Source organism: Xyrauchen texanus, chromosome 31 (genome assembly GCF_025860055.1).
Source record: "Xyrauchen texanus isolate HMW12.3.18 chromosome 31, RBS_HiC_50CHRs, whole genome shotgun sequence".
NCBI lineage: Eukaryota > Metazoa > Chordata > Actinopteri > Cypriniformes > Catostomidae > Xyrauchen > Xyrauchen texanus.
This window is the reverse complement of record NC_068306.1, coordinates 3,452,577-3,478,433: the sequence shown is the minus strand read 5'-3', so window position 1 is coordinate 3,478,433 and position 25,857 is coordinate 3,452,577. Positions and strand designations below refer to the sequence as shown.

Below are 25,857 nucleotides of genomic sequence, written 5' to 3'. Positions count from 1 at the left end.
TGAAGATGAAGAACCCAAGTGCAGTTTATTTACATATGTGAAATCCAAAACCCTAACTATAGACATGAACTAAACAAACAACTAACATGAACATAAACAATGTTACATTAACAATACTTGTCAAGAGACAATGGCAAACATGAGGGCTTAAATACAAGACAGTGAGTAAAACAATAACAAGAAACCCAATAAATAGACAGAACTATAAACAAGATATCAAGACTAATATCCTTAAACCAATGACAAACTAGAACCGATAATGCGTAACAAGACAATAAACCAATGAACACAAGACAGATGAACATGGAGGGAAACAGGAATCACGTGACTAGGGATACAGGAACTAAACTTTTCAAAATGAAAGACATGAAATACATGAACATTACAATTATACGCATTAAGTGCCCTTTCTGCATAAAAAAAAACGGCAGAATACATTTTAGATGCAATTTAATTCATTATTAATTTTATAACGATGAACATGCCAGAGTTTATATTATGCATGTCCAGGAATGAATGCAGGTCAGTTAACGAGCATAGGCTATTCATACTTGTGTCTGAAATGGGCAACATTTAAAATGTCATGTGATTAACCTAACCAAATAAAATCAGATTTGAACAGAAAATCAGATTTGGGTCAAATTCAGCTGAGATGTGAACGTAGCCAGTGATTCATGGAAAGGATTAAATAAATGTTTAACCTGTAGCCTGTCGTCTCTCTCCTTCAGCTTTGCATTCAGTGACGTCACCTCTTTCTTTAGCTGAGAGATTTCTGTGATGAAATCATCAATATCCAGCATGGACAGATCAGTTCCTACTGATTTACAGCAGATCACATCCAGCTGCCTTCTCATGATGAACATCTGAACACAAAAACGTTATTATAATGGACTGACATTCATCAAACTCTTAAATAAAACTATTAAATTATTTAAAAAGATCTATTTAAAAAACTATTTTTTAGAGTTGGAATAAAAAGAGTGTCTATTTGCATCCTGGTGTAAACAGCACCTGTCACACAGTGCAGCTATTTGTACCCCAATAGTCTGGTGGAAATATACAACAAACTGAACTGTAGGTGTCGCGTGTACAGTGAATGTGTAATGTTGTCCTAGCAACCATGGTTCGAATCCTGTTCTGTCCCCCTATTTTTCCCATCCGATTTCCTGTTTCCGCCCTTTTATTTTTTTTCTCCTCTTTTCTCCCCAATTTGGGATGCCCAAATCCCAATGCACTCCAAGTCCTCATGGTGGCGTAGTGACTCGCCTCAATCTGGTTGCCTCCGCATAGGAGACGGTCAATCTCAGCATTTTATCACATGGCTTATTGTACGGCATCCATGTACAATTCACCACGCACCCCAGCGAGAGAGAGAACCACACTATAGCAACCATGAGGAGGTTACCCCATGTGACTCTATCCACCCTAGCAACTGGAAAACTTTGGTTGCTTAGGAGACCTGGCTGGAGTCACTCAGCATGCCCTGGATTCGAACTTGCGACTCTAGGGGTGGTAGTCAGTGTCTTTACTCGCTGAGCTACCCTGGATCAGAGGGTGAGGGCTAGGACTATTCCCCCAGAAATGTCCGAGAACTTGCAAGTGCCTTGGTAGAAGAGTGGGGTAACATCTCACAGCAAGAACTGGCAAATCTGGTACACTCCATGAGGATTAGATGCACTGCAGTACTTAATGCAGCTGGTGGCCACAACACAGAGCTGTATCTTGTTCCCAGACTTTGGAATGTGGCCTTTATCATTTTATTTTTGACACACAATCCATTTTTTCCTAATATGCTGTAGCGTCTGGAGGAATCAATGAATGGAGAATCATGGACTCGGCTATTTTGGAGACAAAAGAGCCTCTGTAAAATCACGGAAATGGTCTTGTTAGTACAGTGAACTGTTGATAAAGAGGACAAAGAACTATTGACGGAGAACCGCATGTGACATCCACATGCTCACCACGTGCTTATCGTGTGGAAAGGAAAGGGGGACTTTTGAACGTAAAAATGTGTGTCTTTCTTATAAAGCCTAAAAGGGCTTAGTTTTAATGAAATATGTTGTAATCCCTGTGTGCTATGTATTTTGGTGTAGATCAAAATTAGTAGAATTGTTTAGTAGTGGAGGAGAACTCATTATATTTAATGAGAGGCTTTATATTTAATAGCCTGAGTGTGAGAATGTTAAACCCACTTTTAAAGGTACCAAATATACCTTTCTTGGCATCAAATTAAACCTTACGATTTGTCCGAGCTGAATTCGAATATAAGATCTCTGTAGAATGATATTACGCGATGTTTTACTATCTTTTGAGTCATTCAGCCCAAAATCTCTTACTGTCATAAACATGCAAATGAGCTTTGACAAAGGAAGCATTCTCCTACCCAAAGGAATGTTAGAGAGTGCAGACTCTCACCACTAAATTCGTACTGGGAAGGAGAAATGAACACTTTTAATCCTATATATTCGATATATATATATATATATATATATATATATATATGTAATCCACGTGATAAAAATATTGACATGTATCTAATGTGCCATCTCACAATTTCCCTTAAATGTTGCTTGAGCTATGTTTCTTGCAAACTCGAATGGGTTAATGTTTCAGACGTTGCATACTATGGTTAACCGAAATCATATGTGTGGCATATTTGGTCTCTATAACTTGGTATTTTGAAGACTGAAATGACTGTGTACATGATATGTCGATAACAACAACATATTAGTATTACAAGAAGATTTTCTAGTTTCTTCATCAGCTACCACCCCTCTCAGAACAAAGGGCCATAAACCAAATTCCCGCCTGAAACTTCCACTCTTCTTATTGGTCGAGCCAATGAGAGGTGGGACACATTTGCTAAGGACATAAATTGCACCAACAACGGACCTTCGCGCTCTTCTCCTTTTTGCTCATCTCTTCTTCGAACTCTCTACGGCCTTGTCTTTCCAACTCCCAACTTCACTTCTTCTCTCGATCTTCTGCAACTCCCCGGAACACTCGTCAACTATTTCGACTCCACGCTCTGGAAACACCGCACTGAAGTCCTCTGTCTCAAGAACGCCACGAGGACACGCCGCCTCGCTCAAGCAACACAAAAAGGTCTAGTGTGCAAGTATGATTTCACCTGAAATTCTAACGCGTTAAAGTGTGTAATTCCAGTTGCTGGCTCTTAAAGGGTTAATTGTTGTAATAAGTTTGCCATACCTCCAATAATTCTTCACTTTCCCTTACTGCATTTATTTTCGTTTATTTTATGCTTATTCTGTGTTATATGTATGTTTGTCAATTGCACTGATATATCATAGTGCCTTGTATTAAACTCAATTATATGCGTAATTGTCTGTGTGTGTTGGTTACAAAGCAAAGCCTATTTAATGTGCGATTTTAAGCTACGAGCTGATATTATCAAAGTAAGTTAACGTGCTTTTGATGAGTGAGCTTATAACTAGGAATAACCCCTCTGGAGAATTGATCAAAAGTACCAAATAAAGTGGTTCGGCGGACGAACTGACTGGTTGCGGTAGCCTACGGGTCAATTTCATTGAGGTGTTATTAAAATTAATATAGCCTGTCTGCATATGATGTATATTCCTAATTAATCATAATTCGTTGTGTTTAATTATCTGTATATATTTGAAGCAGACTCTTGGACTATATAAGCCCGTTTGGGGCGTTTTTACATGTATGGGTGTTCGGGTCACACTGTATGATTAATCATTGATTTCGATCAGTAATATTAATTGTACATTCCCCAAACCTGACCTGTTCACACGCTACAATGCTAAAATGTAAATTGTTAATATAAGTGGATTGTCTCTCTCCACGTGGAATATGAATGGGTTGGGGCACCCCATAAAAAGAAGGAAGGTTATTTTTCTTCTTAAATTTAAGAAATATGATATAGTGATTCTTCAACAAATTCATCTTTTCCCATAGGAAGATATGGGGTGGACATGTTATCTTTAGTGCTGGCTCAAGTAAGAGTCATTTCACTGATAAGTAAGCATCAACAAGTCAAATATCTCAAACAAATTAAAGTTAAATGAGGAAGAGCCATTATTGTTTTAGCAGAAATTCAGGGGCAAAGTCTTATTTTGGCTGATATTTACAAACCTAACTTTGATGAGCTTTTTTTTAGTCTTGAAGGGATGTTGCATGCCGTGGGTACCCCTTGTGATATAAGTGGATATATGTGGGAGAAGACTTTAATCTTTTGATGGACTCCGTCATTGATCATAGTGAAGCAAAAGTGTGTAAGCCCCCTAGAGCAACACTGACACTTCACAGGACATGTAAAAATCTTAGTCTTACAGATATTTGGAGACTTTTGAACCCATCTGTTGGGGACTATAATTTTTTTTTCATCAGTCCATAAGATTTATTCTAGAATAGAAGTCCCTCTTATCATCTGTTATTGAATGCTCAACTGGAAACATTTTAGTCTCAGATCACGCCCTGGTGTATCTTAGTGGTGTTGCCAAATATGGAGAAAAGGAAATCAATGTTTATGGAGACCAACTGGTCTTCAGTGTCCTCTGTGAGCGTGGCTTAGGAGGCACTTAGGGGCCGGATCATACAGTACACAAGATATAATACTATTTTGTCACAGAAGTTGGAGTTTTGGCTATTCAAGGCATGAGAGTCCTACTTTGAGACGGGGGACAAAGCAGGAACACGTCTGGCTAGATATATAAAACAGAGAGAGTCTTTTTCTACCATTCCCTCAGTAAAATCTGCTGCTGGTGAAATATTTACCTCAGCCATTGATATTAATAATGCTTTTAAAGAATTCTGTCATAATCTCTATTGTTCCACGCTTTCATCTACTGATGAAGGCATTAAAATCTTTGTGGAACCATTAGAACTCCCTAAACTTACGAATGAGCAAAAAAATTCTCTTGATTCTGAGAAAAACTTGGAGGAGCTTGGGAGGTAATTAAGGCCTTGTCTACAGGTTCCAGTGCCAGATGGCTTTGCCTTGATCTTATGCTACAGAATTGGCTCCACCTTTGTTAAAAGTCTATACAGAATCATTAAATAATGGAAAGCTTACGCCAACCATGACACAAGCCCGGATCAGTCTGATTCTTACAAAGGACAAAGATCCAATCAAGTGTAAGAGTTACTGCCCAATTTCCCTGATCCAGCTAGATGTTAAAATATTGTCAAAACATTTTAGCTATCCTATTAATTAAAGTTATGACATCTCTTATACATATAGATCAGGTGGGCTTTATTTGGGGCCGTAGCTCTTCTGATAACATTAGGCGTTTCATCAATATCATGTGGTCAGTGGCAAATGACTCCAGTCGCTGCCATCTCACTTGACACCGAAAAGGCATTTGATATGGTAGAATGGGATTATCTTTTTAAGATTGTGGAAATGTACATGTTTGGGTATACATTTATTGGATGGATTAAGTTACTTTATAGACACCTGGTAGCGACAGTACAAACAAATGGATTAACCTTCTGGAGGCGCCCTGCTGGATTTTTCGTCATTACAGCGGAAACAACATAAAATTTGCCATCATTTTGGGGCATACAGATAAGTGTAAGACATCATTAGAGACTATAAAGGGTCTACTTTTATTTGCGTACACTCACAATAACAACAAAACCTTGTGCTTTTGTAAAAAATAAAAATAAAAAGGGTGAGCTGTCAGCAGTCTCTGGGTTTGTGAGCATATATCTGAAACTCTGTGAATACTTATCACACAAACATGAAACATATGTCTAAAGAAAGCTTAACATGTCTACTTTTAAATAAAACAATTCAAATTCTGAAAAAAAATTCTCCTGCAATGTAATCTGTATGAAACAAAGCAATGTCCAGTTTTCCTGGCTCAGCTAATTTATCTCTAATGTGATCCCACCCACCAGCAGAGCGCGCTATTCATACGTTAATGTGCTGAGACAATCAATGCAAATGGTACACGCCCCCGACTTTGTCTTAAAAACAACAAGTTTGTTAATTTTTCGGCATGTTTGAAAGACAGCAAGATACACAAGAGAGAAAACTCCTAAATAGTGACAAAGAGTTACAATTTTCCTCAGAAGATGAGTGTGACTCCGATGAACGTTTGTATTTTGAAGAGAGACTTGATCCAGCCGAGGATACAATTTTGGACGAGTAAGTCATTTAGTTTTCATTAGTTGGCATGATAATTTATATAAACATGTTCATATTTTACCTGTGGGACTGTTTCCAGACTTGCCAGCCAGGATTCAGAGTATTGACATTTGAAATATGTCCTAATAAGCAAGTTTTAGTTACATGTAAATGTTGTTTCGGCTAAAGCAGGTATTTAAATTGTATGCTGTATAATATAAATATGATATGTAATATGATATAAAAATAATATGAATGTTTAGATTATATTTTATCTAATGTTTATGCTGCCTCATTATCATTAACAAAGCTTGTGCTTGCAAATATGGGTTCAGGTGTAAATGAGTAAAATATACTTTAAATATGCCCATATTAGGAAATCAGCATTTTATTATGATTTCTGAAGGATCATGACTGCAAACACTGAAGACTGCAGTAATGATGCTGAAAATTCAGCTATGATCATAAATTGCATTTTACAATATATTCAAATAGAAAACTGTTCTTTTAAATTGTAAAAATTGTTCAAAATATCACTGTTTTTACTGTATTTTGGATCAAATAAATGCAGTCTTGGTGAGCAGAAGAGACTTCTTTTAAACGGTAGTGTAGGTCTAAAATTAATTAGTCTTTATGTAAAAGAAAATGTATAGTCAGATTACTTTTAACTTAAAACTTGATTTTGATCATTAAGTCTCCTCACATTCATTCTCTCTCAGTTACATTCCTCATGGAAAGGCCCAGAGGAGGGGTCTTTTGTCTCCTCAGGTGTGAAATAAATCCATATTCATAATAGTTCACGACTCCTCGCATATGACCTTTCTAACACTAAAAGTGTCTTACAAAAGTGTAATTACTATATTGTTTTGTATGAATGAGTGATCAGGATTGTTTTGTATTCAGGATCATTTTGTAGCAAAAACTCTAGGCTACAAGATCCAGTCTCAAAAGGCTTGTGGACAAATGTTTATTATGTGATATAGCCTTATTTCAATGACTTAACAATTTCGTTTTTTCAAAAACCATGCATAAACATTATTTTCTCAAAAATACAAACATGTACACACGTTGCTCACATATTAGCCCAGTTTGTACATTGCTCACATGTAGCCCAGTTTGTGCTGAATACAGTGTTATCAGACTTTAGCCATTAATGTGTTTTTAGGGTCCAGGGCCCAAAACACCCTCAGACACCAGGGGGTTAATTTTAGATTATTTTACTCTGGATAGGGGCACCCGGCAGGGTTGCCCTCTTTCCCCATTATTGTTCTTTCTTGCCCTGGAACCATTAGCAGCCACGATATGAAAAGAGGATGATTTTCCAGGGGTGATGGTGGGAGGTGTGGCGCATAAGATTTTGTTTTATGTAGATTATATTTAATTTATTTATTTATCTTCGACCCTACTAGATCTATGCCTTGCCTCCGCAGAATTATTAATTCCTTTTCTAATTCTCAGGATACAGAGTTAAGAGGTCTATATCCGAAGCTTTGGCTTTGACAGCATACTGCCCGGTAATGGTCTTTCAGCTGGGCGCCTTCCAGTGACCTAAACAGGGCATTAAGTATTTGGGTATATTATTCCCAGCAAATTTGTGTAATTTAGTTTAGTTAATTTTGACCCTTTACTTAAAAATGTTTTTGAGCGATGTGGGCAGGTGGGCTTTGTTACATTTATCAATGATTGGGTAGGTTAATGTTATTACAATTATTTGTATTCCAAAATTCAACTACCTGCTACAATATCTCCCTATTGATGCCCCCCTCTCTTATTTCAAGCAATCTGATAGCATAGCGAAGTCATTCATTTGGAATGGTAAACGTCCCAGATAGTGTTGTCAAAAGTACCGACTTCGGTACCAAGTCGGTACTGAAATTTTAAAAATGTGATGCTTTGAGCGCTGTTGAGCGGAATCGTAAACACCTCTGATAGGCCATTGTGTTCACGCGCTCATTGGATATGTCTGGGATTGGCTTCAACGCACGGGAGCGTTTGTGAGTACACGGAAGTGTTTGAAAGTTTTTTTAAAAACGGGAGTGGGAGCTTTTGAAAGCACAAGCAGCCGTCTATCAGTGGACCGGTCCTGCTTTCAAACGCTCCAGTGTGTATCTGTGCAAGCGCTCGGTGAAGAGCGTCATTGATGTATATTTACAACATGTTTTTGAAGCGCTGATCATTGTAGCCAATCACAGACATATCCGATGAGCGCGTGAACACAATGGCCAATCAGAGGTGTTTACGATTCCGCTCAACAGCGCTCAAAGAGTCACATTTTTAACATTTCAGTATCGACTTGGTACCGAAGTCGGTACTTTAGACAACACTAGTCCCAGATTACATTTCAGTTAGCTGCATAGGCCGATTGACAAAGGTGGGCTAGGCCTACCCAAGATTTTGTTTTATTATTATGTGATCTGTCACAGACATTTGGCTCATTGGTTGCTTCCATCTGAGAGAGCCCCTTCCTGGTTTTGTATTGAACAGGAAGATCTTGCCCCCATTTCGTCATTACAAAGCCTTTCTTACATACTAACCGGAGAAGTTACACACCGTTAGTTTGAATTAAAAATTAGTGGAACATTGGCAGGAGCACCAGTGCCTATTTGATGTTTCCTCTGAACAGTATCACAACCGGGTGGAGAAAGAGAAAATTTTGAGAAATTGCCAATTCTCTTGGACAGTCACGTATGTATTCGATTTTTCAGTAGGAGGTACTTTTTCATATTGTAACCAACAAAATATATGATGCCTTTACGCATTATGTGTATATTCATACACAAATGAAATGCATAACATATGATCATGCATTTGCTTTCTTTCTCGTATCACTTCTCACGTGCACTCTGTTGTGAAATGTAATTTGAACTCCAGGCAGAGTCATCGGGGATTCGGCAATAGTGAAATGTTTTGTAATGTGTTCACCCCTGTCACCGATTCGTTGTGTAATTTGAAAACCCTAAGACTTCCATGACAAGACAGACAGTTGTGTAATATGAACGGTACCACAATCTGATGTCTTTGAAAGTCGTGTAGTGTAGGAGGCATAACTGAGTCTCTGTATGGCAAACAAAAAGTTTCTTACAACATTCATCTCCTCTCCCACATTGCTGCGAGTGTCAGGAGACATAGCCCCTTGTCATTGACATAAAAATTTACAATAACTCAAAATCTAACATGACTGAAGGTGCTAAAAACATTATCGAAAGCTTGCATCTCAGAAGCCTCCGCAGCACACAAATATGTTTTATTAGTACTTCAGGGTTACTCTTTATGCAAAAAAATGTCTACAGATGGATAACTGCCATTTTTTTTTGCTCATGATCAAGTGAAAGATTTACCATTGTCTCATCAAATCTTACTGCAGAATTCTGGAATTTGTACAGAACGAAATCAATCCACATACTTCTGGAGGTTTGTTTGTGATGGGACACTATACTCCACCTATGAGTATAACTCAAAATATTCATGATGTAATTTCTTGGAAACCACTGGCCGACAAGTTGCAAACATTGAACAAATCACTGTTGTTCAGGCACTGTCCATCCCCAAACAACCAGTTTTACTGGCTAGGTTAACAGATGAAGTCTGAACATTTCTCAAAAACTGAACAGAGTATGTATACCTGGATTCACACATACTAAATGTCACATTCTGTTCAGGCTAGAAGGCAGTACTTTCATTAAACGTGACAAACAAACGTATAGAAATTGCAAAAAGGCCAGATGGAATTGTCGTTTTGCCCTTAACAAATGCTCAGTATCAGAATTAGTGACACAATAATTTAACGCAATGTGTAAGGAGGACAAAATACATCTTTTGGGGAATGTTTTCATAACTGAATTATTTATACAAATTCAGTAATCCCTCAATGTATGTTTACCATATATGAATTGAATGAAACTCAATGTTAAAGTAAATGTTAGTGCTGATAATGTATTACTTGTACTAACTGCATTACCCCGTTTGAAGATGTTTTAATGTGTATATGTGTGCAATAATGTGACAAGTAAAATGTCTGTTTGAATTCAACTATGTATACTTGCAAATTTAACAAAATCACTCATGATCTTAATCTCATGAATTGTCATAAAAGCATGAAGTCGTATTTCCATAACAATATACAATACTGAGGCATGAGATCATTGCCATTTTTAGCTAAGTATTCAGTAAAACACAGGGACTGAATTCAAAATTGCATACTGTAATCTTACTCTTAAATAAGGCTAATTAAATGGCACAGAATTTAAAACTTTAATACCTTACTAAACTCTGCTGTTTTCTTGTACATAGTACTGTAAGTGCAAGATATATGTTATACAGCATAACTGCAGCACAATGTGGTACAAGTGCAGCATATATGCAGTTCAGTGTATGAACACTAAACTGCAGTTATATTGCATTTATACTTCATTACAATGTAAATCCTCAGTAATACTTCATTGTACTGCTGTTATTTATTTTTTGAATGGGATAAACCGTACAATGTATTATCACCTAAATTGAACAAATTTACAAACATCTGCTGTTTTAAAGAGATTATATAACTTATATATATATATATATATATAAAATAATAATAATCCAGATTTCTACTCGTTTTCCCTGAAACTGAATATTTAAACGCGTCAGTCACAAAACAATGTGATTAGCTGAGATAATAAGCTTCTTTAACAGTCATTACAACGACAAAGAGAAGAAAAACAACACGCAGAGAAAAATACTCATCAATATACGCAAACATTTAGATTATAACCTAATTAAATTAAATGAAGTAAAACACATTAAACACTCACCGAACTGATCTCTCGGACTATCCGCTCTTCTTTAATCTTGTTTTATTGGCGGTTATAAAAACACCTCACCGCTCTTCCGCCATCTACTGGCCTGGAGTGAAACACAAACTGATTTATCCTGAAAATCTGATTTATCGTTGTAATTCAGCTGTTTTTAGTCTAGACACTTTTAGATATGAAACACTGAATAAACGTTTAATTAACCTTAACCAGACCGGCAGAAAAATACATTTCTTACCACTTATTTTTAGCGGAAACATCTCTGCTTCTCTTCATTTGTGGTCAATAAACAAAAAAACTTTTACATCATGCTCTTTTAATTTATATATTAGTAAAATCTTTAACAAATTAAACACATTTACATTTAATATAACACCTACAAATAATTGTTTATGGAGAAAATCAGTAAATACACGAATGTCTGTCAGTGAGTCGATCCACTGGAATGACCATTGATTTGTAAATTTCTGTGGAGAAATAAAGGCCGTTCAGCATGCATCATATTCAGCAAGTAATATAACAAGATACAAGGCAAGAATTATATGATTCTTGTATGATTTTCAGATACAAGTTTTTTCTTTCTATAATCCGTTCAGATAGGCTACCATACACTCAGATCTCCAATTCAACACAAGTGAATTGGATAATGTCAGTCGTTGTCATTCGTCAACCTCTGCAACATTTATTCAAAATAATAAAATATAAAGAGAAATCATAAAAAAAAATAGTGTAACAAAAAATAAAAACTATAAACAAAAAATTGGAGGAGCCATCATTCAGGTTATGGGGGACAACTTGGAACTTCATGAATTTTTGGGTTTGTGGAGCCATTATTTTGTCAATCTTGCTTAACTGTAAAAAGTGACTTTCAGACAATTTTCCTTCAAGACAGAGATTCTGTAGCAGAGAGGGGCCACTTCTATTAAAATTAAAAGGGGGAAATTGGAACCTCTACACTGCGTGCCCAATTATTAGGCAAGTGTGTATTCTGATCTTTTCATTATTTCCATGCACATTTTCCAACTCCAAACCATATAAACTTGAACGCTTATTGTATTCAATCATTTTCAGGTGGTATGTGTTTGTGTAATGAGGGAGGGTGTGGCGAAATTGACTAACACCTTATATCAAGGTGTGCATATTTATTAGGCAGCTTCATTACCTCAGGTAAAATGGGCCAAAAAATATGGAGGACAAAACATGCAAAAATAATAAATAAATTTAATAATAAGAAAATAAACAAAGGAATAAATGTCTTGATAAAACAAATATAATTAGTTTTTAATTACATTTATTCCTGTACAGTATTCTTTATTATGCTCTGTGGAACATGGAGAAATCTTTGCTTGTCCAGAGAGATGGAGATTGGATGGCCAAAGTTCATATATATACGTTACTTCCTTGGGCAAAAAGGCTACACCTAGGAGCAGCAGGGATGCAACTGGACGTGGCTTATACTGTCTCTGGAAACAAAGCTTAGAAGAATCTCAGATGTCTTATACTCTACTGAGGTACACGTTCTGTTGTGCGTTTCATCCAACAGGAGTCGAGAGTTTGATCCTTCAGAATTTCACGCCTGGGTGTAAAGTGAGCAATGCTTGATGGGATCTGTGGTATGTTTTGAACTCCCTTTCGACGTTGTGTCGATAAAGTGACACTAGGGGTCGCTCTTGAGAGCCCGATACACCATCAGATCTTTGAGAAAAGGCCAATGAGAATTGGTGATTAGAATTTGCATGCCACTCCCCCCGACATAAGGGTATGCGTATACTGTTGATTATATGGCGCATTCCAGCTGTTTTCTCTCCCTCTGCACACCAGTGCAGACTACACCCCCTGAGCGCTTTGACAGTGCTAAAAGTTTCCTCTAAAAGAGTAATATTTTCTCTATTAGAGCAAGCACATTGACGTTCAACGTCTTTTTAAAGATGCGTCTTCTTACACTTTGGCTTGTCCCCGTCCCCCCGTGTCTTCACGAAGGTCGCAGAGGCAGCCCTTGCCCTGTTAAGGGAAGTGGGCATCTGCATACTCAACTACCTCAACGACTGGCTGATTCTAGCACGCTCTCGAGAGTTACTGTGTGCACATAGGGACCTGGTGCTCATGCACCTCAGCCGTTTAGGGCTTCGGGTCAACTGGGAAAAGAGCAAGCTCTCCCCATTTAAGAGCATCTCTTTTCTCAGCATGGAGTTTGACTCGGTGTCAATTATAGCATGCCTCACAAATGAACGCACGCAGTCAGTGCCAATAGTATCCAGCTGCAGACCCGCAGCACCACCAGTTTCAGAACCCCAGTTTCAGAACCCCAGCGCCAGAACCTGAAGTGAGGGGCGGAGCTTACGTTCTAAACCGAGTAGCGCCACCTAACGTTTTGGAAAGTAGGCTACACCACCAGTTTCAGAACCCCAGCGCCAGAACCTGAAGTGAGGGGCGGAGCTTACGTTCGAAACCGAGTAGCGCCACCTAACGTTTTGGAGAGTACTTTGCTTTTATTACAAACGAAACATCATACTTTATACATATGTTATAATGATTCTTTAAGGTACAGTACAATAAGCATTTTAAAACATTGATCTTGTGTAATATAATTGTATATAGTTATCCGTTTCATTGTATTATGAGAGTTACTTCCTGATCATGATGGTGAAAAAAAATGCTTGAAACTTATGGGCATTTTATATAAAATATACTTTATTTCACAAGAACATGTGCAGCATGCATTTTTCTTTATGTAAAATAAAACATGTCAAAAAACTAAAAAAGAGAGAAAATTCAGCATAATTTTAAAAGAAACAATAAAAATATATACAACAAATGACCAATTCACCCCTAGGCCCATTTTATCATGACAATCCTGTATAAATTAAACGAGGAATTCACTCTCAGGCCCATTTTGTCCTTACATTCTTGCTAAAATAACTCCATGTCATCCCTGAACACAAAATGAAATAGAAAGGGCTCTCTGGAAGCTTCTGACTGTTCCAGGAGATTGTTGCGGGCCTTTTCCTTGTGGTCTTCATCCATTCGAAATGTCTCTACAAGAGATGAAAGCACCACACAATAATCTCAAAGTAAAAAAAAACCTCAACTATAAGGTAACATTAACTCACAAACAATGCATATAACAGAGGAACGTGGAACAAAAACGTCACCGCAAGGCTCATTTACAACACGCAAAAATGTATCGAACCATCCGTAGAATTTTTTTTTTAATACAGTAAAGTATGACAACATTTTCAAGCTTCATTAAGATGATAAAGTTATGCACAAATTAAATATTTAGCAGATAAACACTGAGCTTAATATATGCGATAATTTTTCACAACATGATGTCAAAAACGTTACACAACTCACCATGCTCTCCGCCATGCTTGTCTCATTGTCAATAACTCCGCCCCTCACTTCAGGTGAACACATAAAGGACAACACCACGACGGTAGCCTATATAAACCGCCAAGGCGGTTTACACTCCTGTCTCATGACGCAAATCCCCTGTCACCTCAACACCACAACAGATGCTCTGTCATGGCAGGTGATGCTCAGGGGAGAGTGGAGACTCCACCCTGAGGTAGTCCAGCTGCTTTGGAGTCGATTCAGCCAGGCACAGGTAGACCTGTTTGCCTCCGCTTTTGTATGCCCTGACAGGAGCTCCCCTCGATACAGACGCACAGGAACAAAGCTGGCCTTGGGGGCTGCGCAACTATGCGTTACCCCTGTGAGCCTACTCGCATAGTTTCTGTGGAAAGTCAGGATGGACGAGGAGCAGGTCATTCTCATGGCTCCGTATTGGCCCACCCAGACCTGGTTCTCAGACCTTAAGCGCCTCGTGACAGCACCTCCCTGGCAGATTCCCCTGAGAAGAGACCTTCTTTCTCAGGGATGGGGCACCATCCGGCACCCATGCCCAGACCTCTGGAATTTCCATGTCTGGTCCCTGGACGGGATGCGGAACACCAAAGTTGTCTACCACACGCAGTGGTTTACACGATTATTCAGGCCAGAGCTCCTTCTACAAGGTAACTGTAGTCCCTGAAGTGACGTATGTTCACTAAGTGGTGTTCTTCCCATAAGCGAAGACCCACAGATATAAGTCGGGTAAGTGCTTCCCTTCCTGCAAGAGAATTGGAGGGGTACAAGACCCCCTCCACTCTCAAGGTCTTGTAGTTGCTATAGCAAAACATCATCATGCTGTTGAAGGTAAGTTTCTTGGTAAGCACAACCTGTTCATCAGATTCCCGAGAGGTGACAGGAGGTACCCTCCTAGGCCGCGCCTCTTCCCTCATGGGACCTCTCCGTGGTCCTTCTAGGCCTACGGAGAGCCCCGCTCGAGCCCCCAGAGTCAGTTGAGACAAAGGCCCTCTCATTGAAGACTTCCCTCCTGATTGCGCACACTTCCATCAGAGGGTCGGGGACCTGCGAGCAATCTCTGCCAGCAAACATTTACATTTATGCATTTGGCAGACGCTTTTATCCAAAGCAACTTACAGAGCCCTTATTACAGGGACAATCCCCCCAGAGCAACCTGGAGTTAAGTGCCTTGCTCAAGGACATAATGGTGGTGGCTGTGTGGATTGAACCAGCGACCTTCTGATTACCAGATTACCAGTTATGTGCTTTAGATCACTACACCATCACCACCCCTAGCAAACGTGCCTGGAGTTTGGTCCGGAAGACTCTCATGTAGTCCTGAGACCCCGACCAGACAATGTGCCCAAGGTTCCCAAGCCCCTTTTGGGGGCCAGGTGGTGAGCCTGCAACAAACTGTCCCAGGAGGAGGCAGACCCAGCCTTCTTGTTGCTGTGTCCGGTGCATGCCCGCCGCATCTATTTGGATTGCACGCAGAGCTCTAGATGCTCTGTCAAGTCTTTGTCTGCTTTGGTCAATAGTAGAAAGGGAACGCTGTCTCCAAACAGAGGCTTGCCCACTGGATCGTGGACACCATCGCATTGGCCTACCAGACCCAGTCCGTGCCCGCCCTCTTGCAGGTTCGAACACACTCTACAAGGAGTGTGGCATCCTCGTGGGCACAGGCCAATGGCACCTCTCTAGCAGGCATCTGCAGAGCAGTGGGCTGGGCAACACCCAATAGCTCCTCAAGATTTTACAATCTTCCAGTTGAGCAGGTGTTCCTTCATGTACGAACAGGTAAGTTTCATTACAAGGGGCAGCTGGCCGGGTGTGCCGCTTGTGTATATCACCTTTGCCCTCCAGGTAGGTGAAGCCGTGCATTCTCTCTCCCATGCATGTTCATGACCTCTGATCCCTGGATGTTCTTCTTCCTAGCCCTCTGACTCACGAATTCTGTGGAGGAATTCGTAGTCAGACCCAGTACGTGCGCTAACGGGCCCTGTACTGGGGTAAGTGCTTCACAGGTCTCGGTTACCCTGGTAACCTCTTGTGATGTATCTTCCATAATACGGTCTCCCTTTTTCGGTAGACCCACATCTCCCTTGGCAGAGCCCTCTCTGCCCCGGTCACAGTGTTTGTAGAAACTCCTCCCCTACGAATGGCAGGACCTACCACCGCACCTCTTCCATGTGCGGCTTTTCGGCCCATGTGATGTAGTAGTCTTTTTTATACCCTCCCCTTCAGGGCAGGTGTGGCCTCTGCAGGGTCTTTTCCCCCTAAAAGAATAGGAACGGAAAAGAATGCCTTCCCTTTGAACTCCCCAGGGTTGTGGGGAATCACATGATGTTTTATCATGTGATTCCGGGAATGCATCTGTTCCTACGCTCATAGTAGCTTGCCTACGCCTGCATCGGCAGTTCACCTGACCAGTTCAGTCATTGTTGCGTTTTGTATAGGGACCCCTAGTGTCAATTCATCGACACAACGTTGAGTGAGTGACAGAAGGGGAACATCTTGGTTACTTTCGTTACCTTCGTTCCCTGAAGATTCGGTCCCAATCAGTCGGGCTTCAAAAGTGGACACTCCACTGAGACTGCCCTGCTGTCTGTCATCGAGTCGCTGAGACTGGCGAGAGCTGAATCGAGATCATCCGTTCTGATTTTGCTGGACCTTTCTGCTGCCTTTGACACAGTCAACCATCAGATCCTACTCTCCACCCTCTCTAAACTGGGTATCACTGGAACTGTGCTTGACTGGTTCAACTCTTATCTCTCAGAAAGGTCCTTTGAGGTAGCATGGAGAGGGGAAGTATCCAAGCCACACCAGTTACTTACTGGGGTACCTCAGGGATCAGTGCTTGGGCCACTTCTCTTCTCCATATACACAACATCACTGGGACCCATCATCCAGTCACATGGTTTCTCTTACCACTGCTACGCTGATGACACGCAACTCTACTTGTCTTTCCAGCCCAACGACACCACAGTGACCGTTCGAATCGCTGCCTGTCTGGCAGACATCTCTGCCTGGATGAAGGAACACCACCTTCAACTCAACCCTGCCAAGACAGAACTCCTTGTCTTTCCAGCCAACCCTGCTGTTGAACACAACATCACCGTGCAGCTGGGTCCAACTACAGTTTCGCCTTCCAAAACGGTCAGAAATCTAGGGGTAACCATTGATGATGAGCTAAATTTCACAGACCACATTTCAAAAACTGCAAGATCTTGTAGATTTACACTCTACAATATCAGGAAGATAAGACCCTTCCTCTCTGTACATGCCACACAACTGCTCGTTCAGTCCCTTGTCATAACTAGACTGGACTACTGTAACGCTCTCATTGCAGGCCTTCCTGCATGCGCTATTAGACCTCTCCAAATGATCCAGAATGCAGCAGCACGTCTGGTCTTTAATGAACCTAAGAGAGCACACGTTACACCACTCTTTGTCTCTCTCCACTGGCTGCCGGTTCATGCCCGTTTTAAATTCAAGGCCCTGATGCTGGCATATAAAACAGTCACTGGGTCTGCTCCAGCATACCTTAAAACATTTATGCAGAGCTACGTTCCCACCAGAAGCCTGCGGTCGGCTAAGGAATGTCGCCTTGTCGTACCAAAACAAAGAGGCACCAAAACACTTTCCCGGACTTTCAGTTTCATCATACCACGGTGGTGGAATGACCTTCCCAACTCAATCCGGGAAGCTAACTCACTCTCTATCTTCAAAAAACGCTAAAAACACATCTTTTCCAAAAGCACTTAACCGGTCAATAAAAAAAAAATAAATAAATATATATATATATATATATATATATATATATATATATATATATATTTACATTTCTTGTTGCACTTAAATCTGTTTTGTACTATTATGATGATAGTGAAACTTTGTAATATGGCACTTTTTGTACCACTGTCTCCCTAAGATGATTCGCTGATGTTCTTCCTCTTTTGTAAGTCGCTTTGGATAAAAGCGTCTGCCAAATGAATAAATGTAAATGTAAATGTAAATGATGGAGGGAATGAGACATTGTGTCCCTCTTGCCACAGGCTGAGCTACACCGCTGTAATGGCCGGGAACTTGTCTCGGCTCCTCAGTGCAAAAACCTGAATAAATCCTTATTCCGTCCTCCCCTTTATTCCCTATATGTCAGGGGGAGTGACATGCAAATTCTACTAGCCAATTCTCATTGGCCTTTTCTAAAAGATCTGAAGGTGTATCAGGCTCTCAAGACCAACCCTAGTGTCACTCATCTACACAACGTCTCATTCCCTCCATCAGGGAATGGTTACGATAGTAACAGATACATATTTGTGACACAGTGAAACTCTTTTCACAGTGTGAGCACTTGTATGGTTTTTCTCCAGTATGAATTCTCTCATGTGTTTTCATATTTTCTAACTGACTGAACTCTTTCCACAGTGTTGGGGATAAACAGTTGGTCCCAAATATGAATTCTGGAAAATAAAAACTCAAAACTCATATTTGAAATTGAGAGAGTTTACTTATTGTTCTCTGCATTCCAACTCCATCACAAGTCAATGAAATAAACTGGTACAACAATACAGAAGAAACAGAAGAAAAAGAGGAAGCAGAATAAGCAAGAATAAGCCGCCCATTCAAAAACAGTCACAAGCAATTATAGTCATATGCAAATTGAATTTAGAGGCATCGCAGTACAACATTTTCTGAGAGTTTGATAGGCCACTGACTTTAAACATTTTAACATTTTACAAATATGGGATACTTGTGATACCTTCAAGCACACATTAACTTCGAAGCCATAATAAAGCAAGTTCCCAAACAGTTTTACAAAACATATGAGCAGCTGTCAAGTTACAGCAATGAGTTATGGCAGCTACTTTGATAAAATAACAATTAATTGAGGGTTTTGTCTACAGCAATCACATGTCATAAGTCTAGAACTTGCAAATATAAAAGGTTTCAAAAATCCACCCCTTCAACAGTTTGACACTTGAAAGGTTTTTCTCCAGTATGAATTCTCTCGTGCCTTTTCAGGTTTTCTGACTGAGTGAAACTCTTTTCACAATGTAAGCACATGTAAGGTTTCACTCCAGTATGAATTCTTTCATGTGTATTCAGGTTTTCTAACCGAGTGAAACACTTTCCACAGTGTGAACACTTAAATGGTTTTTCTCCAGAATGGATTCTTTCATGTGTTTTCAGGTGTTTTATCTGAGTGAAACTCTTTTCACAGTGTAAGCACATGTAAGGTTTCTCTCCAGTATGGATTCTCTTGTGTGTTTTCAGGTTTTGTAACACAGTGAAACTCTTTTCACAGTATGAGCACTTGTATGGTTTCACTCCAGTATGGATTCTCTCATGTGTTTTCAGGTGTTTTATCTGAATAAAACTCTTTCCACAGTGTGAACACTTGTAAGGTTTCTCTCCAGTATGAATTCTCTTGTGTATTTTCAAGCTGTATGACTGAGTGAAACTCTTTTCACAGTGTGAGCACTTGTAAGGTTTTTCTCCAGTATGGATTCTCTTGTGTATTTTCAGGTCTTCTATCCGAGTGAAACTCTTACCACAGTGCTCACACTTGAATGGTTTTTCTCCAGTATGAATTCTCTCATGTCTTTTCAGGTTTTGTGGCACAGTAAAACTCTTTCCACAGTGTGAACACTTGTAAGGTTTCTCTCCAGTATGAATTCTCTCATGCCTTTTCAGGTTTTCTGACTGAGTGAAACCCTTTTCACAGTGTGAGCACTTGTAAGGTTTCTCTCCAGTATGAATTCTCTCATGCCTTTTCAGGACTTCTAACCGAGTGAAACTCTTTCCACAGTGTGAGCACCTGTAAGGGTTTTCTCCCGTATGAATTCTCTCATGTATTTTCAGTTGTTTTGAATGAGTGAAATGCTCTCCACAGTGTGAACACTTGTAAGGTTTTTCTCCAGTATGAATTATTTGGTGCTGTTTCAAGTTGCTGGCATTAGTAAAGATCTTCCCACATTCAAAGCACATATGAACCCCTGCACCAGTATGTATTTTCTGGTGCTCTTTTAAATTGGACAAGCATGAAAAACTTTTTCCACAAAAAGTTGTGTAACACTTGTAAGGCTTCTCATTTGTGTGAGTTTTCAGATGATTTTTTAGGTACTTTGCCAAAACAAATGTTTTGCAGCACTTGTCACATTGAAATGGTCTTTCTTCAGAGTGACGATGAAGATGACATTTGAGATTTCGTGTATGTGCAAAACTTTTTCCACACTGATGGCACGTGTAAGGCTTTTCTCCGGTATGAACTCTCATGTGTGTATTAAGCTCGCATTGATATGTGAAACTCTTTCCACATTGAGTGCAGGTGGAATTATTTTTGGCTGCTCTTCTTTGAGGCTTTTTTGGTGAGAAATTCTTCTTAGTCTTTGAGCCACTCAAAGATTTTTCTCCAGGTATTAAATCATGATGTTTATGATCCTGAAGTTTCTCCTCCACTTCATTCAGCTCTAGAGGTTCATCTTGCTCGTTCATCAGCTCTACAATGAAAACAGTAAATTGACAAAAATCAGTTAAAAGAAAATATAAAAATAATTGAAATTTAACCCCAATTTATTAGTTTATTAGCTGTGTTAATAGTGGTCGATTTTTTTACGGCCAATGCTGATATACAGAGAGCAGGCTGGCCCGATAGGCTGATATAATGATGATATCTCACACATCTTAATCTAATAAATAACATTTACACAATGTACTAAAAATTGCATAGCATTTTCATGAGATACAATTTTTCTGTTTTAAATGGTAGACAGTAGTTTGTTCTACTTCATTAATAAAATTGTATTTGCACATTAAAACATTTTTATATATTAGGAAAAGGTGTATGTAACGCAGTTCAATGGAAAGGAGGAGGTGAGAACCGGCTTGATAATATAAATAATAGTTTAATATAAAACTGAAACAAAAGACAAAGACACACATGACGGACATGTTCGTAAACAATCTCTCTCCCGTCGCACCACCGTCTGCCATCGGCCTTTATCCCTCTCGGAGGCTTAATTAGCCTGATAAGGGACCAGGTGTGTATAATCACGAACCGGCCCCGCCCTCCACCCTGGCACATTCCTCCCTCGTTCTCTCAGGCTGGAAAGCCCCCGGCCTGACGTACACCCCCCCTCTTTCTCTGGGGGAGGGCGTGCTTTAAGCCTGGTCTGCCGGCAGGTCATCCCCATCTACCTGGAAGAGGGAGGGGACAAGGGGAGGGAAACAGAAATAATTCAAATGGGGGGGTACTTTCTGTAACAGTGTAGTAACCCCCCCGAAAGAACACTGTAAAATTGAAACGAGAGGGAAAAGGCCAATGCAAAGCGGCAGTGAGAGAGAGAGGAGAGAGAGATGGAAAAAAAAACTTACTCGCCGGTTCTCCAATACATCGTCGCATGGTCCTCGATCACTTCTCCACCCTCTCAGGCGGATGACAGCCGCTTCTCCCCGGGAGGACCGGAGTCAGACTCACGTCCCCCGGCGGTCAGAACGCCCCTCCGCATTCTCGACGACTCGTGGGGACACTCCTCTGCCCCTGGCAGCGGCCCTACCGCTCCAGGCGGTCGGGGACACACTTCCCTCCGCCCCTCACGGACAGCGGTCTTCCATCGACCCCTCCACATTTCTGGGGGATGGCAGGGCTCTCCTCCGCCCCTGGCAGCGGCTCCATCGCTCCAGAAGGTCGGGGAGTCCAGTCCCCACTCGCTTCGCGGACGGCGGCCATTCACCACGTCCGGGCGGTCAGTCTACTCCCTCCCCCTGTGGATGGCAGCGGCACTCCCCTGGGTGGACGGCAGTGTCGAGGACTCCGTGACGGGCATCCCTCCTCCTGGGAGAACCGGCTTGATAACATAAATAATAGTTTAATATAAAACTGAAACAAAAGACAAACACACACGACGGACATGTCCATAAACTCTCTCTCCCGTTGCACCACCATCTGCCATCTGCCTTTATCCCTCACAGAGTTTTGATCCAGGCTGATAAAATACATGCTATAGAGAAAGATACATGAGTTCTAAGCCGGAAAAAAACGCTGGATTTGCTCAAGTTTTGAGATTTGTGTTACTGAGTAATTACTTCCATCTAAATGACATACCAACATACTTATGGACAGTATGTGATAAATGTTTTATTGATATTAGCCATTATATCATCAGACAAGACTATTAAAAGTAACAGGGAACTGTTGAGGAGAAAGATAGAGAATGAAACACGTGAGCACTTTAAACATCACGAAATCATGAGCGTCTGTCGTGGTTCTGATGCACATGACCATTTAAATGAGAGTTGTACGCCAGTCTATTGTGGTAATACGATGGCATTTTCAACAACATTGTTTGTAAATAAACGGACTAAATAATTATAGTCTCATCGCTTCAAACGTTTAAGTGCAAAAAAATTTTCAACAAGCAAAATCTATCTATCTATCTACAGTACATCCGGAAAGTATTCACAGCACTTCACTTTTTCCACATTTTGTTATGTTACAGCCTTATTACAAAATGAAATTAATTCATTATTTTCCTCAAAATTCTACAAACTACATGCCATTATGACAACATGAAAAGAAGTTTGTTTGAAATCTTTGCAAATTTATTAAAAGTAAAAAAACGGAAGAAAAAAAAACACATGTACATAAGTATTCACAGCCTTTGCTCAATACTTTGTTGAAGCACCTTTGGCACCAATTACAGCCTCAAGTCATTTTGTGTATGATGCTACAAGCTTGGCACACCTATTTTTGAGCAGTTTCTCACATTCTTCTTTGCAGGACCTCTCAATCTTCATCAGGTTGGATGGGAGCGTCAGTGAACATCCATTTTCAGATCTCTCCAGAGATGATCAATCAGGTTCAAGTCTGGGCTCTGGCTGGGCCACTAAAGGACATTCACAGAGTTGTCCCATAGCCACTCCTTTGTTATCTTGACTGTGTGCTTGGTCGTTGTCCTGTTGGAAGATGAACCTTCACCCCAGTCTGAGGTCCAAATCGCTCTGGAGCAGGTTTTCATCAAGGATGTCTCTGTACATTGCTGCATTCATCTTTTCCTCGATCGCGACTAGTCTCCCAGTTCCTGCCACTGAAAAACATCCCCACAGAATGATGCTGCCACCACAATGTTTCACTGTAGGGATGGTATTGGCCAGGTGATGAAGTTTCCTCCAGACATGACACTTGCCATTCAGGCCAAAGAGTTCAATCTTTGTTTCATCAGACCAGATAATTTTGTTTCTCATGGTCGGAGAGTCCTTCAGGTGCCTTTAGGCAAAGTCCAGGCAGGCTGTCATGTGCCTTTTACTGAGGAGTGGCTTCCGTCTGGCCACTCTACTGTACAGGCCTGATTTGTGGAGTGCTGCAGAGATGGTTGTTCTTCTGGAAGGTTCTCCTCTCTCCACAGAGAAATGCTGGAGCTCTGTCAGAGTGACCATCGGGTTCTTGGTCACCTCCCTGACTAAGGCCCTTCTCCCCCGATCGCTCAGTTTGGCTGGGCGGCCAGCTCAAGGAAGAGTCCCAGTGGTTCCAAACTTAATCCATTTATGGATGGAGGCCACTGTGCTCATTGGGACCTTCAATGCTGCAGAAATATTTCTGTACCCTTCCCCAGATCTGTGCCTCGATACAATCCTGTCTCGGAGGTCTACAGACAATTCCTTGGACTTGGCTTTTGCTCTGACATGCACTGTTAACTGTTAACGCATTGGCCTACCAGACCCAGTCCGTGCCCGCCCTCTTGTAGGTTCGAACACACTCTACAAGGAGTGTGGCATCCTCGTGGGCACAGGCCAATGGCACCTCTCTAGCAGGCATCTGCAGAGCAGTAAGCTGGGCAACACCCAATAGCTCCTCGAGATTTTAGGAGCTGCCCTCCAGGTAGGTGAAGCCGTGCGTTCTCTCTCCCATGCGTGTTCATGACCTGTGATCCCTGGATGTTCTTCCTCATAGCCCTCTGACTCACGAATTCTGTGGAGGAATTCGTAGTCAGACCCAATACGTGCGCTAACGGGCCCTGTACTGGGGTAAGTGCTTCACAGGTCTCGGTTACCCTGGTAACCTCTTGTGATGTATCTTCCATAATATGGTCTCCCTTTTTCGGTAGACTCACATCTCCCTTGGCAGAGCCATCTCTGCCCCGGTCACAGTGTTTGTAGAAACTCCTCCCCTATGAAGGGCAGGACCTACCACCGCACCTCTTCCATGTGCGGCCTTTCGGCCCATGTGACATAGTCGCCTTTTTTATACCCTCCCCATCATGGCAGGGTGTGGCCTCTGCGGGGTATTTTCCCCCTGAAAGAATAGGAATGGAAAAGAATGCCTTCCCTTTGACCCCCCCCCCCGGGTTGTGAGGAATTACATTATTTTTTTAGGGCGTCTGGGAATGCATCTGTTCCTACGCTCATAGTAGCTTGCCTTCGCCTGCATCGGCAGTTCACGTGACCAGTTCAGTCATTGTTGCATTTCGTATAGGGACCCCTAGTGTCAATTCATCAACACAACGTTGTGTGAGTGACAGAAGGGGAACATCTTGGTTACTTTCGTAACCTCCGTTCCCTGATGGAGGGAATGAGACATTGTGTCCCTCTTGCCACAGGCTGAGCTACTCCGCTGTAATGGCCGGGAACTTGTCTCGGCTCCTCAGTGCAAAAACCTGAATAAATCCTTATTCCGTCTTCCCCTTTATTCCCTATATGTCGGGGGGAGTGACATGCAAATTCTACTAGCCAATTCTCATTGGCCTTTTCTAAAAGATCTGAAGGTGTATCAGGCTCTCAAGAGCGACCCCTAGTGTCACTCGACACAACGTCTCATTCCCTCCATCAGGGAATGGTTACGATAGTAACAGATACATATTTGTGACACAGTGAAACTCTTTTCACAGTGTGAGCACTTGTATGGTTTTTCTCCAGTATGAATTCTATTGTGTTTTCATCTTTTCTAACTGATTGACACTCTTTCCACAGTGTTGGGGATAAACAGTTGGTCCCAAATATGAATTCTGGAAAATAAAAACTCAAAACACATGTTTGAAATTGAGAGAGTTTACTTACTGTTCTCTGCATTCCAACTCCATCACAAGTCAATGAAATAAACTGGTACAACAATACAGAAGAAAAAGAAGAAAAAGAGGAAGCAGAATAAGCAAGAATAAGCCGCCCATTCAAAAACAGTCACAAGCAATTATAGTCATATGCAAATTGGATTTAGAGGCATCGCAGTGCAACATTTTCTGAGAGTTTGATAGGCCACTGACTTTAAACATTTTACAAATATGGGCTACTTGTGATACCTTCGAGCACGCATTAACTTCGAAGCCATAATAAAGCAAGTTCCCAAACAGTTTTACAAAACATATGAGCAGCTGTCAAGTTACAGCAATCAGTTAAGGCTACTACTTTGATAAAATAAAAATGTCTTGAGGGTTTTTACTACATCAATCACATGTCATAAGTCACTATAAACAAAGTCCAAACATTGACGTTATATTTTGTGGAATTCAGGGCCTCTGCCACCGGTGGAATCTTAGGACAGTGAGCAAGGAGAGAGAAAACACAGAAAACATAAACAAGGCCAAACAAAACATAGTACAATAT

The 25,857-nt window shown here is 40.9% G+C and overlaps 1 protein-coding gene and 1 pseudogene across 1 annotated transcript; both read right to left on the bottom strand.

Annotated features, from left to right (window-relative positions):
* The window catches only part of LOC127625048 (zinc finger protein 678-like), a 34,378-nt pseudogene extending 23,433 nt beyond the window's left edge, over positions 1 to 10,945 (bottom strand).
* Positions 10,946 to 18,775: 7,830 nt separating this feature from the next.
* LOC127624996 (zinc finger protein 501-like) lies at positions 18,776 to 25,427 on the bottom strand. Its single transcript, XM_052100021.1, has 2 exons — positions 25,315 to 25,427; positions 18,776 to 20,762 (listed from the first exon to the last, which is right to left on the bottom strand). The coding sequence occupies exon 2, from the start codon at positions 20,755 to 20,757 to the stop codon at positions 19,210 to 19,212; it is 1,548 nt and encodes a 515-aa protein (XP_051955981.1). The 5' UTR covers positions 20,758 to 20,762; positions 25,315 to 25,427; the 3' UTR covers positions 18,776 to 19,209.
* Positions 25,428 to 25,857: the final 430 nt, after the last annotated feature.

Excerpts from the sequence above, each read along its gene's own strand:
- LOC127624996 (XM_052100021.1), bottom strand. The coding sequence starts at position 20,757 with ATGAACGAGCAAGATGAACCTCTAGAGCTGAATGAAGTGGAGGAGAAA.